The 13,338-nt window shown below is 54.0% G+C and overlaps 1 protein-coding gene across 2 annotated transcripts; it reads right to left on the bottom strand.

The window, feature by feature from the left end:
- Positions 1 to 554: 554 nt before the first annotated feature.
- Positions 555 to 12,259, bottom strand: TRAP1 (TNF receptor associated protein 1). 2 transcript variants are annotated; one of them, XM_082197981.1, is made up of 18 exons: positions 12,114 to 12,259; positions 10,827 to 10,982; positions 10,613 to 10,695; positions 9,311 to 9,451; positions 8,824 to 8,895; positions 8,453 to 8,613; positions 7,968 to 8,077; positions 7,381 to 7,454; positions 6,546 to 6,701; positions 6,226 to 6,346; positions 6,040 to 6,109; positions 3,971 to 4,118; positions 3,577 to 3,762; positions 3,267 to 3,405; positions 2,922 to 3,007; positions 1,798 to 1,943; positions 1,412 to 1,484; positions 555 to 925 (listed from the first exon to the last, which is right to left on the bottom strand). In XM_082197981.1, the coding sequence occupies exons 1-18, from the start codon at positions 12,199 to 12,201 to the stop codon at positions 824 to 826; spliced, it is 2,112 nt and encodes a 703-aa protein (XP_082054107.1). In that variant the 5' UTR covers positions 12,202 to 12,259; the 3' UTR covers positions 555 to 823. The 2 variants fall into 2 exon arrangements, with proteins under 2 accessions (XP_082054107.1, XP_082054108.1); XM_082197982.1 differs by having other exon boundaries at positions 2,922 to 3,004.
- Between the last annotated feature and the right edge of the window lie 1,079 nt (positions 12,260 to 13,338).

Genomic DNA, 13,338 nt, shown 5'->3' with positions numbered 1-13,338 from the left:
CGGGACCTGGAAACTGTAAATGCTTTCCTTTGTACTGTGATGGAGTAAGTGTAAGAGACTACATTTGAGTGACAGGGGCATGCCTGGATCTCAGGTTCTACCTGAGACCACACCTTTTCTGACATATCTATGATGTCTTGATGATGCATTCTGAGATGTATTATGGGAAACTTTGGAAAACTTTGAAATACAGATGTAACCCATTGATCTGGGCTTATTTCTGCTTCTGTGTTGTAGCTGGGAGCCTTGTTGCAACAATAAAGATCAGGCCTCTTGGCTGCTGCTTTGCTTCAATTTCTTGGCTGTACTCTTGTTTGACCTTCCAACCTAAGTCTGCGGAACTCACTGCTGCAGGAAAAGATCTGCTCCTTGCATCTGCCATTGGGCGGGGGGAGGGGAAGTTGAGCACGCTTAGAAGCACTTGGCCTTAATTGCCAGTACGTTTTGTGAACAGTGCGGAGCCACTCTCTTCCAGTGCGCATTGTAGAAGGGATCCAAGAACCACGCACTCAAAGACAGGCTCAGAATAAAAGCAGGGCGATACATTTCAGAACTGGGGGTTAAAAAGTCTTTACTTAGAGGTACTGCCAACACACGCAGCCTGCAGGCAAGTCCAGAAACACACACCCTGACAGCCGGCTGCGCAAACACACGTTTTGAAATAAAGGACCATGGCTCCCGGTGGCTCAACTCTGGCCCCTCTGCTCTTTCCAACGGGCCAAGATCCGGATGTGGGAGCCCAGGCCAAGAGCTTGCCAAAAGAGCAGGCGAGCCAGGCCAGGAACCCCTCTGAAGACAGGCAGGACTGCTCCAGGCAGGACTCTCAGTGCTTCTCCAGGGCTTTGGCAAGGAGCTCGTTCAGCCGGTTCACCATCGGCCGGGGGTCATCATTCAGGCCTGCTGCTATCATGGCATTGTCGTAGATCTGCCAGTGAAGGAAGGAACAATGAAGCGGGTCAGGGAAGAGGGGGGCTACCTTGGCTTACTGTGTCCCAGGGTATAGCAGGAGCACCAATGGACAGAGGTGGGATTCTGCTCTGAATGCCAGCCAGGAGTGGGCAAGGAAAACATGACAGGAGGGGCGCATTTCCCTCAGTAGCTGCTCTCCTAGGGGGTTGGACTACATGATCCGCTTGGCCCCTTCCAACTCTATAATTCTATGATTCTTCTGCCCACCCCTCAAATGCTCTCAGAAAGGCCCCAAGGAATCCACGTGGGGCTGGCAGGGGGTTACACTGTTCCCTGCTTGTGCAGGTGCCAGTTATTTCAGCTCCAGACATTGCAAAGGCACTGGATGCCTCCCCCACCCCTTTCCACTGCTCTCCTGAGGGCATGACGAGACACTGGCAGTCCATGTGCCCCTCTGTGTGCCGAGGCTTCTCCCCTGAGGAGGAGGAAGAAGCCAGCTCACCTGGTCAAGCAGCAGAAGGGCCAGATCTGGCTGGCTGGAACGGAGCTGGTTGAGCTTCTTGATCAGAGCGTGCCTAGCAAGGGAAGGCGGAGGAGCAGCTTGAGCGCTGCAGCAGGCAGAGCGCATGGGCTTCCTTCCCCGAAGCCCCCTCTCCACCTGTGCCCAGCCCCTCTGCCCTCCCCAAGGAGAGCCCTGGCAGAGGCCCCATAAGGAGGCACCTGAAAGCAGGATGTGAGGGTGACAATGCGGTTCCCAGTGCATCACCTCCAGGGCTGGAGGTAGCCGTGGGTACCTTGACCAGCACCTGCTGGAAGGCAGATGCCTTTGGATCCCCCTCCCCCAGGTCCAGCTCTGCCTGTCCCCCCGCCCACCCCCAAATCCAATACCCGGTATTGATCTCCAGCGTGGGCTGAAGGATCTGAGCTCGCTCCTCGGTCGTCTTGGCCAGCTGCTGCATCCGTAGGAAGTGGCGGGCAGCACCCATCTCCAGCACGGTGATCATGGCCGGGTGCATCTCCAGGCGGGGAGTCACCTGTACGGCAGCAGGAAGGAGGGGGGTGAGGTCAAGGCTAGCAGCCCCTCCTGCCTCCCCACCAGGCCCCAGGAAGCAAGCCAACCCCCCGGCTGCTGAGAGGAAATGGCAGGCCGGTACATGGCTTTGCCCAGATCCCCCACAACAGCCCTTTCCAGTCATTTATGCTCTCAGCCCTTCACACAAACAGGCATCACCATCCTGACAGGTCACACTGTGGCCACAGAAACAGCTCCCAGCGACGCCCGTTCCTGGAAAGGCCTCATTGAAGCCCAAAGTCCTGCCAGGCCCAGCCAGGGGGCTTCCCAAGCCCTCAAGGTGTTCTTCCTAGATTGTGTGCAAACTCAGGCCTCCCACTCAGGCCAGAGTGGTGCGTGCTCTGGTTATCTCCTACATGGACTACTGCCATGCGCTCTATGTGGGGCTACCTTTGAAGGTGACCCAGAAACTGCAACTAATCCAGAATGCGGCAGCCAGACTGGTGACTGGGAGCGGCCGAGATCACATAACACCAGTCCTGAAAGACCTACATAGGCTCCCAGTACGTTTCTAAGCACAATTCAAAGTGTTGGTGCTGACCTTGAAAGCCCTAAACGGCCTTGGCCCAGGATATCTGAAGGAGCGTCTCCACCCCCATCATTCACTGAGGTCCAGCTCCGAGGGCCTTCTGGCGGTTCCCTCCCTGCGAGAAGTGAGGTTACAGGGAACCAGGAAGAGGGCCTTCTCAGTGGTGGCACCTGCCCTGTGGAACACCCTCCCACCAGATGTCAAGGAAATAAACAACTATCTGACTTTTAGGAGACATCTGAAGGCAGCCCTGTATCGAGAAATGTTTTGTGTCTGATGTTTTACAATGTTTCATGTGCTGTAAGCCACCCAGGGTGGCTGGAGAAACCGAACAAGATGGGCAGGGTATAAAAACTGAAATTATAATTATTACTTGCCTGCCTGCCCCCCCCCCCCGCCCCGGACCCTCACCTTGATGGCAGCAACCCGTGGGCCAAGTGCATTCCTCATCCAGGCCAGGAGCTCCTCTGCAACCGAGGCACTCAGAGACTCTTCTGCTGCAGGAGGTGGAGGAGGAGGAGGAGGAACACAGTGGGATGGATCAGGGCGGGGGAAGAGGAGAGAAACCCCTCAGTCACAGCCACAAAGCCCTTCCTGAGAGGGTGGGGAGGGCTGACAAGAGGCCAGCCTCTGGGACGCCTCCTGGGGTATTCCCACCCCTCCAAGTTGAGTGCTTCCCCACCTCCTCCAAGCTAGGAAGCCAACTCTGCTTGAAAAGGGCTCACACCCTCTTCCCGCCGCAGAGCAGAAGCCCACCTGGGTGCTTCTCCTCAAACTTCTCCTCCTTGTAGTGGTCGACGACGATATCCGTCTCTACAGACATCAGCTTCTTCTTGTCAAACTCCCGGAGGTGCAGGAGGGTCAGTTCATCAAACTGCTCGTAGCAGAAGAGCACCTGCGGGGCCCAAATGGGGGGGGGGTGTCCTCAGTTCCAAGGAAAGGAGGAATGACCACCACCACCCCGGGCACAGGGCTTCCTCCTCTGCTCCTGGTGCCCAAGCCCAAAGCACTTGCTGGGAAAGGGGCTCCCACAGGCCCCGGCTGGGGCTTTGCTTCTCCTGCTCACCTCCACGTCCTTCTTCTTCATGGCTTCGTAGTAGGGCGAGTGCTCGGCCAGGTGGCGGTTGGGAGAGCACAGGTAGTAGATGTTCCGGCTGCCGGCCTGCATGCGGCCGGCGTAGTCCGAGAGGCTGGTCAGCTGGCCAGCGGGCAGCGCCGAGGACTCATAGCGAAGCAGCTTTGCTATGTCTTCCTGCGAAGGAGAGTCCAGTCAGTCAGAGGGCAAAGGAGGCAGACCCCTCACCCTTCACCAGGGCATCCGCTGCCCAAGTAAACTGCTTCGAGGGTGTGTTTTACAATCAAATTTTATGAAATAAATGAAGTAGGTGGCATCACACCCGGTTTCCCACCTCCCTCTGGATACTTGGCAAGAGTAAACCTCGCCCATCATCTCAACACACCTTGACATCCTGCTCGGCGATGGTGACAATCCCCTCGCGCATGAAGAGCCCATAGTCCTCGAAGAACTTGGCGTACTTCTCGGGGTCCTTCTTGCTCTGCTCAATGAAGAACTTGATCAGCCTCTGCTGCAAGACTCCCCGGAGCTTCCTGCAGGACAACACCCAACATCAGGGAGATGGCGGGGGGGGGAGAGATAAGTGCCAGGAAGCCCCAAAGATTAAAAGAGGGGCAGGAGAGGCAGCGGAGGAAAGACTGCAGACAGGGATGGGCTGAAGCACCTCTGGCCCGGAGGAGGGTTTCTATTCTTTCCCCCCTTCACCAAAAGATTTGCCTAGGTGCCATGTGCAATCTAAGTGAAGCTGGTATTGCTCTGAAGAAATTCCGACGAAAGAAGAATGGCAGACGAAATTAATGCACTACGCAGAATTGGACAAAATGACAGGAAGGATTCAAAACCTGCAGGACCAGAGATTCACAGAAGACTGGAAGAACTATATGAACTATTTGAAGAGCAATTGTAACCAACAAATCACGCTAGTAGGACTACAAGAAGTTTTGTAAGGAGAAATATACGAAGTGTTACAAAGTAGAAAAAGATAGAGATATTGGTTATGAGTTTGAAAAATGTAATAAGGAAAATAAGAAATGCATACTATGAGATTAGATTGGAAAATTTTCAGACAGGACTGATGGAAGTAAAAAAAAATTGAATGAGATGTAAAAGTATGTTTAATTACTGTTGAAAATGATATGTTTAAAAACTAATAAAAATTTGTATTTATAAAAAAAGAAGTTGGCATTGCTCTGTGACCAAGAAGCCTCCCAAAAGCATTCGACCAATCACAGCTCTGCCTGCTGGGATTCCAATTCCTGGCATTAGCCACAACAGGTGCCGGGGCTAATGGGAGCAGGAGTCACAGCAACACCGGGAGGGCCCCAATCCCTGCCCTCTGGTGACCAAGAAGGGAGCAGGCTTGCAGGAGAAGGTTGCCAGGACCCAGCCCAAAGGAGCAGGCAGGAAAGGGGGACTCATTTTTTCTGGCAAAGGGTGTCTAAGGAGGTAACAGAAATCCCTGGGTTAAAGCTGACCAAAAGTCCAGAGGTAGCCCTGTTATCAATTTACGATGGGGTGGAAGGATTGCAGGCAATGAAGGACTTGCTCACAAATTTATTGACAGCTGCGCAAGTTACTACAGCTAGGAAGTGGAAGGGGCAAACAGAATATAAAATAGAAGAATGGTATAAAGAGGTGTGGGATATAGCTATTAATGATACATTACCATGTGCCATTAAGGTAAGATAGGGAATACTCAGGAGAAATGACTCTGAGGAGATATGGAAGGTGTTTGTATAATTTGTACTGTTAGAACGGAAAGTCAAACCATCGCAAGAGGTGTTGAAATTTTGGGAGGTTGGATAGTTACAATGGAATGGTCCCAGTGGTGGAGTGCACATGTTTATTCTTATTTTTTATTATTACTTTGTCAAAAAAAGGAAAGGGGTGTCGTGAATTCTCCGTGGCGCTTTAGCAGAAATGCTCAGAGTTCCAGGTTCTTCAGTGCAGTATATTTATTGTGAGCTCTATATATACAAATATCTACAGGCTATAATACACAAGCAGTTCATACAGTCAGAGTACCTGGCTGCACCTTAAGACAAATAGGAAGACCTTTCTATCTATCTCTCTCTCTGACCACACTCCTCTGCACCACCACCTTTACTGCTGGACAGGTTTCCCTTTTAAACCAATGACAGCCAATCAACTGACAGCATTCTGACCCAGCACTTGCATAGAAAGTATTGCAGGCTGATTGCATCAGCCAGCTGCATCAGCTAGCAAACTCAAGCCTGCAGACTTACTATCTCACACAGCATTCTGTGAATCCCAGCAAGGGGAACCTTGGGGGGCCACTGCCAGTCAGAGCAGCCGACACTGGGCAGGGCAGACCAGGAAGGTGGATCAGTGAGCGGAGCCTCACGCGCCCCCGTGGAGGCCACGGCAGAATCGCTTCCAGGAAAGCCCCAGGGCTGGAGGGACACACAGGGACATGGCTCACAGGTAGCTCACCTGACGAGTGCGCTCTCCTGGAGCAGCTCCCGGCTGAGGTTCAGAGGGAGATCTTCGCTGTCCACGACTCCTGCACCAAACAGAGGGAGGGGCAGCGTCAGGGGGAGGAGGGGGCAAGGGGGAGCTGTGGCCCAGAAGCAAACCCCCTGCCCGCCCCAGGGCACCTGCAAAGGTGAGGGTGGCTACCTTTCAGGAAGCGGAGCCATTTCGGCAAGATGTCTGTGGCTTTGGTCAGGATAAGGACCTTGCGGCTGTAGAGAGCGACACTGGAGCCCAGCTCCCGGCTGACGTCAAACATGGAGGGCTTCTAGAGGCACAGGAAGTCATAATAATGGTGTTATTCTTCCTACCCCACCCATCTGACTGGGTTGCCCAGGTTGAAACCGGATGTTCTGCCAGGTGGGAGGGAGCCAGCTCAACCTCTCTCCTGGGGTGGGGCTGCCCCCCCCTGCACACCACCCCTCCGTGCCTCTGGAAGGCAGTGGGGGTACCCCCAGGGCCCTCACCGCCTCTGGGACATAGAAGATGCTGCGGATATTGAGAGGCGCGTCTGTCTTGTAATGCAGGATGTAGCGCGGCTCGTCGTAGGCCTGAGCAATGAAGCGGTAGAACTCCTTGTGCTGCCAGTCCCCAATGTCCTTTGGCTCCAGGGTCCAGAGGGCCTGCGCAGAGGGAGGGGGAACAGGGGGGCAGAGGCTGCTGAGGCATTCAGAGGGCACAAGGGACAGCCAATGCCATTGCTGCCAGAAGGAGTTTGGTCCAGAGGCAAGCCCAAAACACCCCGAGGCTCCAGGCAGAATAGCAAAGAGGAGCCCAGAATAATTCTCCTGCCCCCAAAGCGGACCAAGCGTGGGACTAGGAGGGCATTGGCAACCTTCTCCAAGCCACTAGCCCACCCTGAAATTAAAAGGCCATGGGAAGAGGACCCAGCAGTGAGAAGCATCCTCCGCTGTCCTTCTGGCAACTCACAGGAGAGAGCAAATGTTGCCCCTGTGCTCCAGAGGGGGGGGCTGCTCCTCAGAGCCACTTGCACAGTGCCCCCACAAAGCCCAGGGCGAAGGCAAAATCCCAGGCAGGCTTCCTGGCCTGGAGCCTTTCCTAAGAGCCGGCTCCTCCTGACCAGCACCTTGTTCTGAGCAGGCCGGAAGAGGAACGTGAGGCTTCATTTTAATGTTGTACTTTAATCTTGTTTTTAAGTTGTATTTTAATCAATTGCTTTTATACCTGGTGTTAGCTGCCCTGAGCCCGGTCTTGGCTGGGGAGGGCGGGGTATAAATAAAAATTATTATTATTATTCTGCATGTTTGGGGCCCAAGCAGCGCAAGTCTGCAGCCGCCTTACCTGCATGGCGTTGACACGTCGACCGTTGAGGAAGAGGGGGTAGCCAACAAAGTTGCTGTACTTTGTGATGACCTCTAGTGGAAGGAAGAAAGGGGTTTGATGATCAACCTTAGTCAACAGCCCTAAGACACCCGAACTCCAGAGATGCCCACTAGCCCACCCACCCAAGGGGAGCCCAGAAACACGGTGGACCAGCCCACAAGGAAAGGAAAGGCAGCGCTGGATGCTGCGAGGATCCTGGAAGGCAGAACCGTGAGCACATTGAGGTCCACCACAGGTATGTTGCACATGGAGGGCCGGAAGGGGTCAGAAAGTCCCCCCCCAGCCCCCGCTTCTCAACCTGGCACTTAACAAGCCCAGAAGCCAGTAACAGCGAACCTACGCCACGCCAATGGTCCAACTTGAGCCATTAACTGCCCGCTTTTGGTGGCAGCTCTTTGGAGTCTTGGTCTTCACAGGAGACGCTGCCAGAGACCGAAACTGGGAGCTTCTAGGTGCAAAGCCTTCGCCCCCCCAAGCCACACACTCCCCAAGCCAACCCCCACCAAGCCACCCTGGGGAACCCCACCCAGGTGCAGGGCGATCACCTTTGACGCGCTCCTCGTTGGCGAACTCCTTGCAGTCTTCCTTGAGGTGGAGAATTATTTTCGTCCCTGTTTGAACTCCAGAGGCTTCTGAGATCTCAAATGTCCCAGAACTAGGATTAGAAAACCATTTCCTTAATAACAATTTGAACAACTTATTTAACTAAAACAATAACGTTACAGTATACATATCCATGTTTGTTAACTGATGTGGTTAAACAATTTTTTTAAAGAAAAAAACAACAACACTAGACTGAGTTTTAGCACACATGAAATACTGATGAGTAGCCTTTGGACTATAATGCAACTTAAATAAAATACTATCTTTAGAAAGATTTTTTCTTCCAAAAGCATTTTATTTTAAAAATCCAATTTAAATTGAAAAAATCTGATTTACATTTTTAAAAATCCAAGATTTCTGCCTGCACCATACACTTCCTCCTGCCTGCTGCCCAGGCTTGCCCAGGTCCCTCGGGAGCACCACTTACCCATCCGAGTGCCAGCAGTACCCAGGGCTGCCTGGCTCTGCTGACTGTGAGAAAACTTCCACCCGATCCGCCACCATGAAGGCCGAGTAGAAGCCCACCCCAAACTGGCCAATGATCCTGCTGCCGGCTTCCGCCTGGTTCCGCAACGTGTCCAGGAAGGCCTGTGAACACAAAGCCCCTTGCTTGCAGCCAGGCTGCCCTGACAGATGTCTAGCCACTTCCCAACAACTCAAAGGGGGGTCACCAATGTGCCAGGTGCCAGTGCCCCCTCTCCTTGTAGCCTCAGGGATTGCTCCACCCTGGAACTGTGGCAAGCCTAGCTGCACCCCCAGAGCCTGCGCCCGCTGCCCAAAACCCTCCTGCCCCGTTACCTTGGAGCCAGACCTGGCGATGGTCCCAAGATTGGAGATGAGCTCCTCCTGGGTCATCCCGATGCCTGTGTCCTGCAGGGAAGAGAATGGCAAAGACATCTGTGTCATGTCCTGGCCCCCACTTTGGGATAGGGAGGGCAACGCTCCCCCATCTGCACAGACTCGGGCAAGAGAGACATTCCGCATCCGCGTTGTTTCTATCTGTTTATGAAAGATCGGCTCTGATCTGAGCAAAGCACCAGCAGGTTGGTCTATGGGGTCCAGCCCAAGGTCAGAAGTTAAGTCAGGGCCAAATCCCACCAGACACCAAGCTCACTGGGTAGCTGTGGCCAAGGCCACGTCTCAAGCTAGGCAGAACCCCCACACCAGTCCCCCTTGGGCCAGAGGCAGCAAAATCTCTCCGGTCCAGAGACCTTCCTTGGCAGCCCTGGCCAAGGAGCAGGAGTCTGGGGAGTTCTAGCGCAAGTCATCCACTTGGCAGCAGTACCTGGATGGTGATGGTTCCTTGTTTGGAGTCTGTCTCAAGGTGGATTTCCAGTTCTGGCAGGATCTCCCCTTTGGACATCAGCTTGTGGCGCAATTTCTCTAAAGCATCACTGCAGTTGGAGATCAGCTCTCGGATAAAGACCTGCAGGGAGAGGCCACGCTGATGCAGATGGGCACCACAGAGACAGCAGGGGAGTGGCCCTCGAGTGTGGAGCAGCGCCCCATCCCAGATGGAAGCGGGTCATGCCTTCCACCCCCACTAGCCAAAGGCAGGAGAGACTCCACACACTGCAGCCGCAGGCATCGCCTAGAGCAGAGCTTTCCAAACAGTGTGTTGTGATGTGTTAGTGTGTCAGCTGCAGTAATGCTGGTGGTCAACTAAAGAGATTTAAAGACTGTCTCAAGGCAAATCTTTAAAAATGTAGTATAAACACCAACGATTGGGAAACCCTTGCCTGCGAGTGCTTCAACAGGAGAACAGCCTTTATCAAAGGTGTCGTGGGCTTTGAAGACACTCGAACTCAAGACACAAGGGAGAAATGAGCTAAGAGGAAGGCATGCTTGGCAAATCCACTCCATGATCAACTCCCACCCGGAATCCAATGTCCCCACTGTGGAAGGACGTAAGGATCCAGCATTGGCCTCCACAGTCCCTTACGGACTCATTGTTAAAACCGTGTTTATGGAAGACAAGCTACGAGGGATCGCCAAAGAAGAAGAAGAAGGTATGTCACGTGAATGCTTCCTACACTCATCCCAGAGCTGGAAAGGGGTTAGTTTAACCTCCGGTTTGCTAGTAAAACTGAATTGCTCTGTCGTGAAATGATGCACATCTAAAAAGTGTGTCACCAACCTGAAAAATTTGTTGGAGCTACCCTGGATTTGCAAGCACACTGCACTGCCTGATCTGACTCCTCAAGCCCTTCAACTCACTCCCTTTCCTGGGAGCCTGTTCTGGTCCTTGCAGTTCCCAGGAGTTGGGGGGCTTCAGGGAAGCTCCACGGACTATGGAGTATTGCAGCTTTGAGGAAAGACATGTTGGGCAAGGCGCTACACCAGCCATATTCCCTAAGAGGTACAAGGACGGCTGCAGAACCCACTGCAGAAGGGGTGCAGTGATGCCCTCCAAATGTTTGCATTTGGGAAGCTGCTTTAAATTAAGGTGGCAGCCACTACCAGGGCTCAGAATCCCCCAACGAGTAGTTAGTCAAGCCAGCTCAGCAGGCATGGGCAGTGGCAGGCGCTGGCTGCAGCCCTGCAAAAGGACCCTTGGGATGCACCAGGGCAGGAGCAGCCAGCCTACCTCCTTCTCCGAGTAGAGAGAGCGGGCGACGATATCCAGCAGCTCCTTGGTCTCTGCTTGAAACTCGTGCCTGGAGGCAGAACCTGCAAGATGGAGAGGAAGGAGAGGAAAGTGCTGCTGCTGCTGCTGTTCTCGGCAAAGGGTTGCCCCCTTGCCCCCCACAGCAGGGCCCAGGACAGGGCGTGGCTTGCCTCCAAGGGAGAGGGAGCCTGACCTGGGACTGCCTCGGGGTTGCTGGTCAGTCGATGCAGCGGAGGGGCCTCCTCGTCACTCTGGGCAGCTTGCGAGCTGTAACTCTTCCTGGACACCCAGCTCAGCCCTGGAGGCAGCAGCGGAGGGGCCGGTCGGGGCAGGAGTACGGCCCTTGGACCTGAAACGGAAGAAGCATTGGGTGGTGGGCCAGGGACCCTTCTGAACACAGAGCTTTAGAGGATGCTACCTGCTGTTATAAGAATTCTAAGGTCTCCAATATAGAATAAATGTTCATAAATTTACAAGGCAAATGCACATACGTAAGTATATACTCCACATGTCTGAAATGGTACTGGAGAGCAATCCTGAAGCCATTTTGACTCTCCCAAATTGACCTCAAATATTTCTCTGTAAGGAGGAAGGAAATGGGAGCGGCTTTCCAATGGTCTTTGGACTGTAGGGGCTTACACCTCCCTGCACATACAGTCTGGCAAGTATCTGTTAAGCTGAGCACACTATCAATACGTGTAGGGGATTCAGGAACTGAGTATTTACCATCACAAAAGAATGGACAGACTGTCCAGAAAAAGCAATCAAGTAAGGCATTATCAGGTATCCTGGCAGACAGGAGAGAAGCAATACTCTCAAATTTCTGCTGCAGACCGCCTCCTTCTGTGATGTATGTATGATGTTTTGGGGGGTGGTCTTGGACTACAGAGTGGGCTATTTCAAAAGTCTTTATAGAGTCCTGTGCGCCATTGTTCTGGGTCTCTCTTGTCTCCTTGCAAGGAGGGAGGGAACTCTGTTGCAACAGTTTATTCTCTGTTAACGAAGATCAGGCTTACTAGCTGCTTTGATTCTCAATATACACTGGTTGGCCTCTGCTTTCTCTAGACGGGGCTCTAAGTACCCCATAAAAGAATTCGAACTGTGGTTCCCAACGTGGGGTACACACCCCATGGGAGATAATTGATTTTTAAGGGTAGCAGTTCAAGAAAGAGTTACAGTGGTACCTTGGGATAAGAACTTAATTCGTTCTGGAGGTCTGTTCCTAACCTGAAACTGTTCTTAACCTGAGGTACCACTTTAGCTGATAGGGCGTCCCGCTGCCACCACGCAATTTCTGTTCTCATCCTGAAGCAAAGTTGTTCAGCCGAGGTACTATTTTTGGGCCAGATCCGCGGCGGGGACGGGCCTGGCGGGGCCTGCGGGGTCAGGGGGTCGCGAGGTCACGCGGTGCCCAGGGAAGCAGCTGCCGCCGCCGCCGCCGCCGCCTCCTGGGGCCTCGCCAGGGCCCGGCCTCCCTCACCTGCTCCCGCCGCCGCCGCCGCGGCTCCCGGGCGGACCAGGAGGCGGAGGAGGCATCGCCCGCCGCGCAGCACCTCCAGCCTCGCCATCGCGACTCCCCTCACGCCGACCCCACTTCCGGCGCGGGAATAGCGTCACGCCAGACGTAGCCGGCGCTCCCGTGACGTCGGGGCGCCGGAGCGAGGCGCATGCGCTCTTCCGGCGCTCGCCAGGCCCCGCCCCTCGGCCGGACCGGTCGGAAGGAGCGCCTGCGCGCCCCCCCCCCCAGGTAAGCCGCGAGGGCGCCCCTGGGCATGTGCAAAGCGCCCCCCGGAGCGGGCAGGGGGCGCTGGAAGGAAGCCCGGGCGCGGAGGCGGAGGGAGGGCGCCGTCGGGGCTGCCGAGGGGCTCCGGGCCCGGCTCCGCCTGGGCGCCCCTTTCGCCTTCCGGGCTCCGGACTACAGCTCCCAGCAGCCCCGGCAGGCCGGCCCCGCGGGGGGATCATGGGAGTCGTAGTCCGAAGGCCTGCAGGGCCCGGGGGGGGCGGAGGCGGAAGAATTCCCCGCCTCCTCCGGGCGCGACACTCCCAGCCCGGGACGCCCCCCGGGGCCTCCGCGGTCCCGATCCGGGGGCTCCGTCGGCGGCAAAGGATCGGGCCCGTTCCTGGAGGAGGAGGAGGCTGCTGGGGGGGGGGGGGCGGCCAGGCATGACTGAGCCGCCTCGAGCAGCAGAGACCATATTCTCCTTTTCACCCCTGTTGCCGGGATGACTGTTGTTAACTATTTCAGCCCATATGTCGACTATAATTATTAATTATTTTATTAATTATATTAAATATAAATGTATTATTTGGAGGCACAGCTCATCCTCTAGAATAAAATAGCTTACTAGGGAAATGCCGAAGTTGCCCTTTGGGGGGCCTCAGGGTCAATTTCTAGGGTAGCCCGTCTGGTTGTACGGGGGTGTATGTATGTATCTCCATTTCAACTCATGAGCTTTTGCTGCAATCTGCTCTGATTGTATATTTTATCTTTATGAACACTGTTTTTATTTGTGTGGTGCAACCTGGTCTTTGACAGTAATAAATTATCTAATATAACTATATTAATTATGTATTATAATTATTAATTATATTAATTATAATTATTAATTGATTAATACAAATGTATTCTGTGCAAACCCCACAACCTGTAGCACTGAAAGCCCCGCTCTGAACACTGTTTTCTGGGAAAGGCAAGAGGGCTGGTG

The sequence above is a fragment of the Podarcis vaucheri genome (genome assembly GCF_965113315.1).
Source record: "Podarcis vaucheri genome assembly, chromosome: 14".
In the NCBI taxonomy this organism is placed as follows: domain Eukaryota; kingdom Metazoa; phylum Chordata; class Lepidosauria; order Squamata; family Lacertidae; genus Podarcis; species Podarcis vaucheri.
This window is presented reverse-complemented; position numbering and strand designations above follow the sequence as displayed.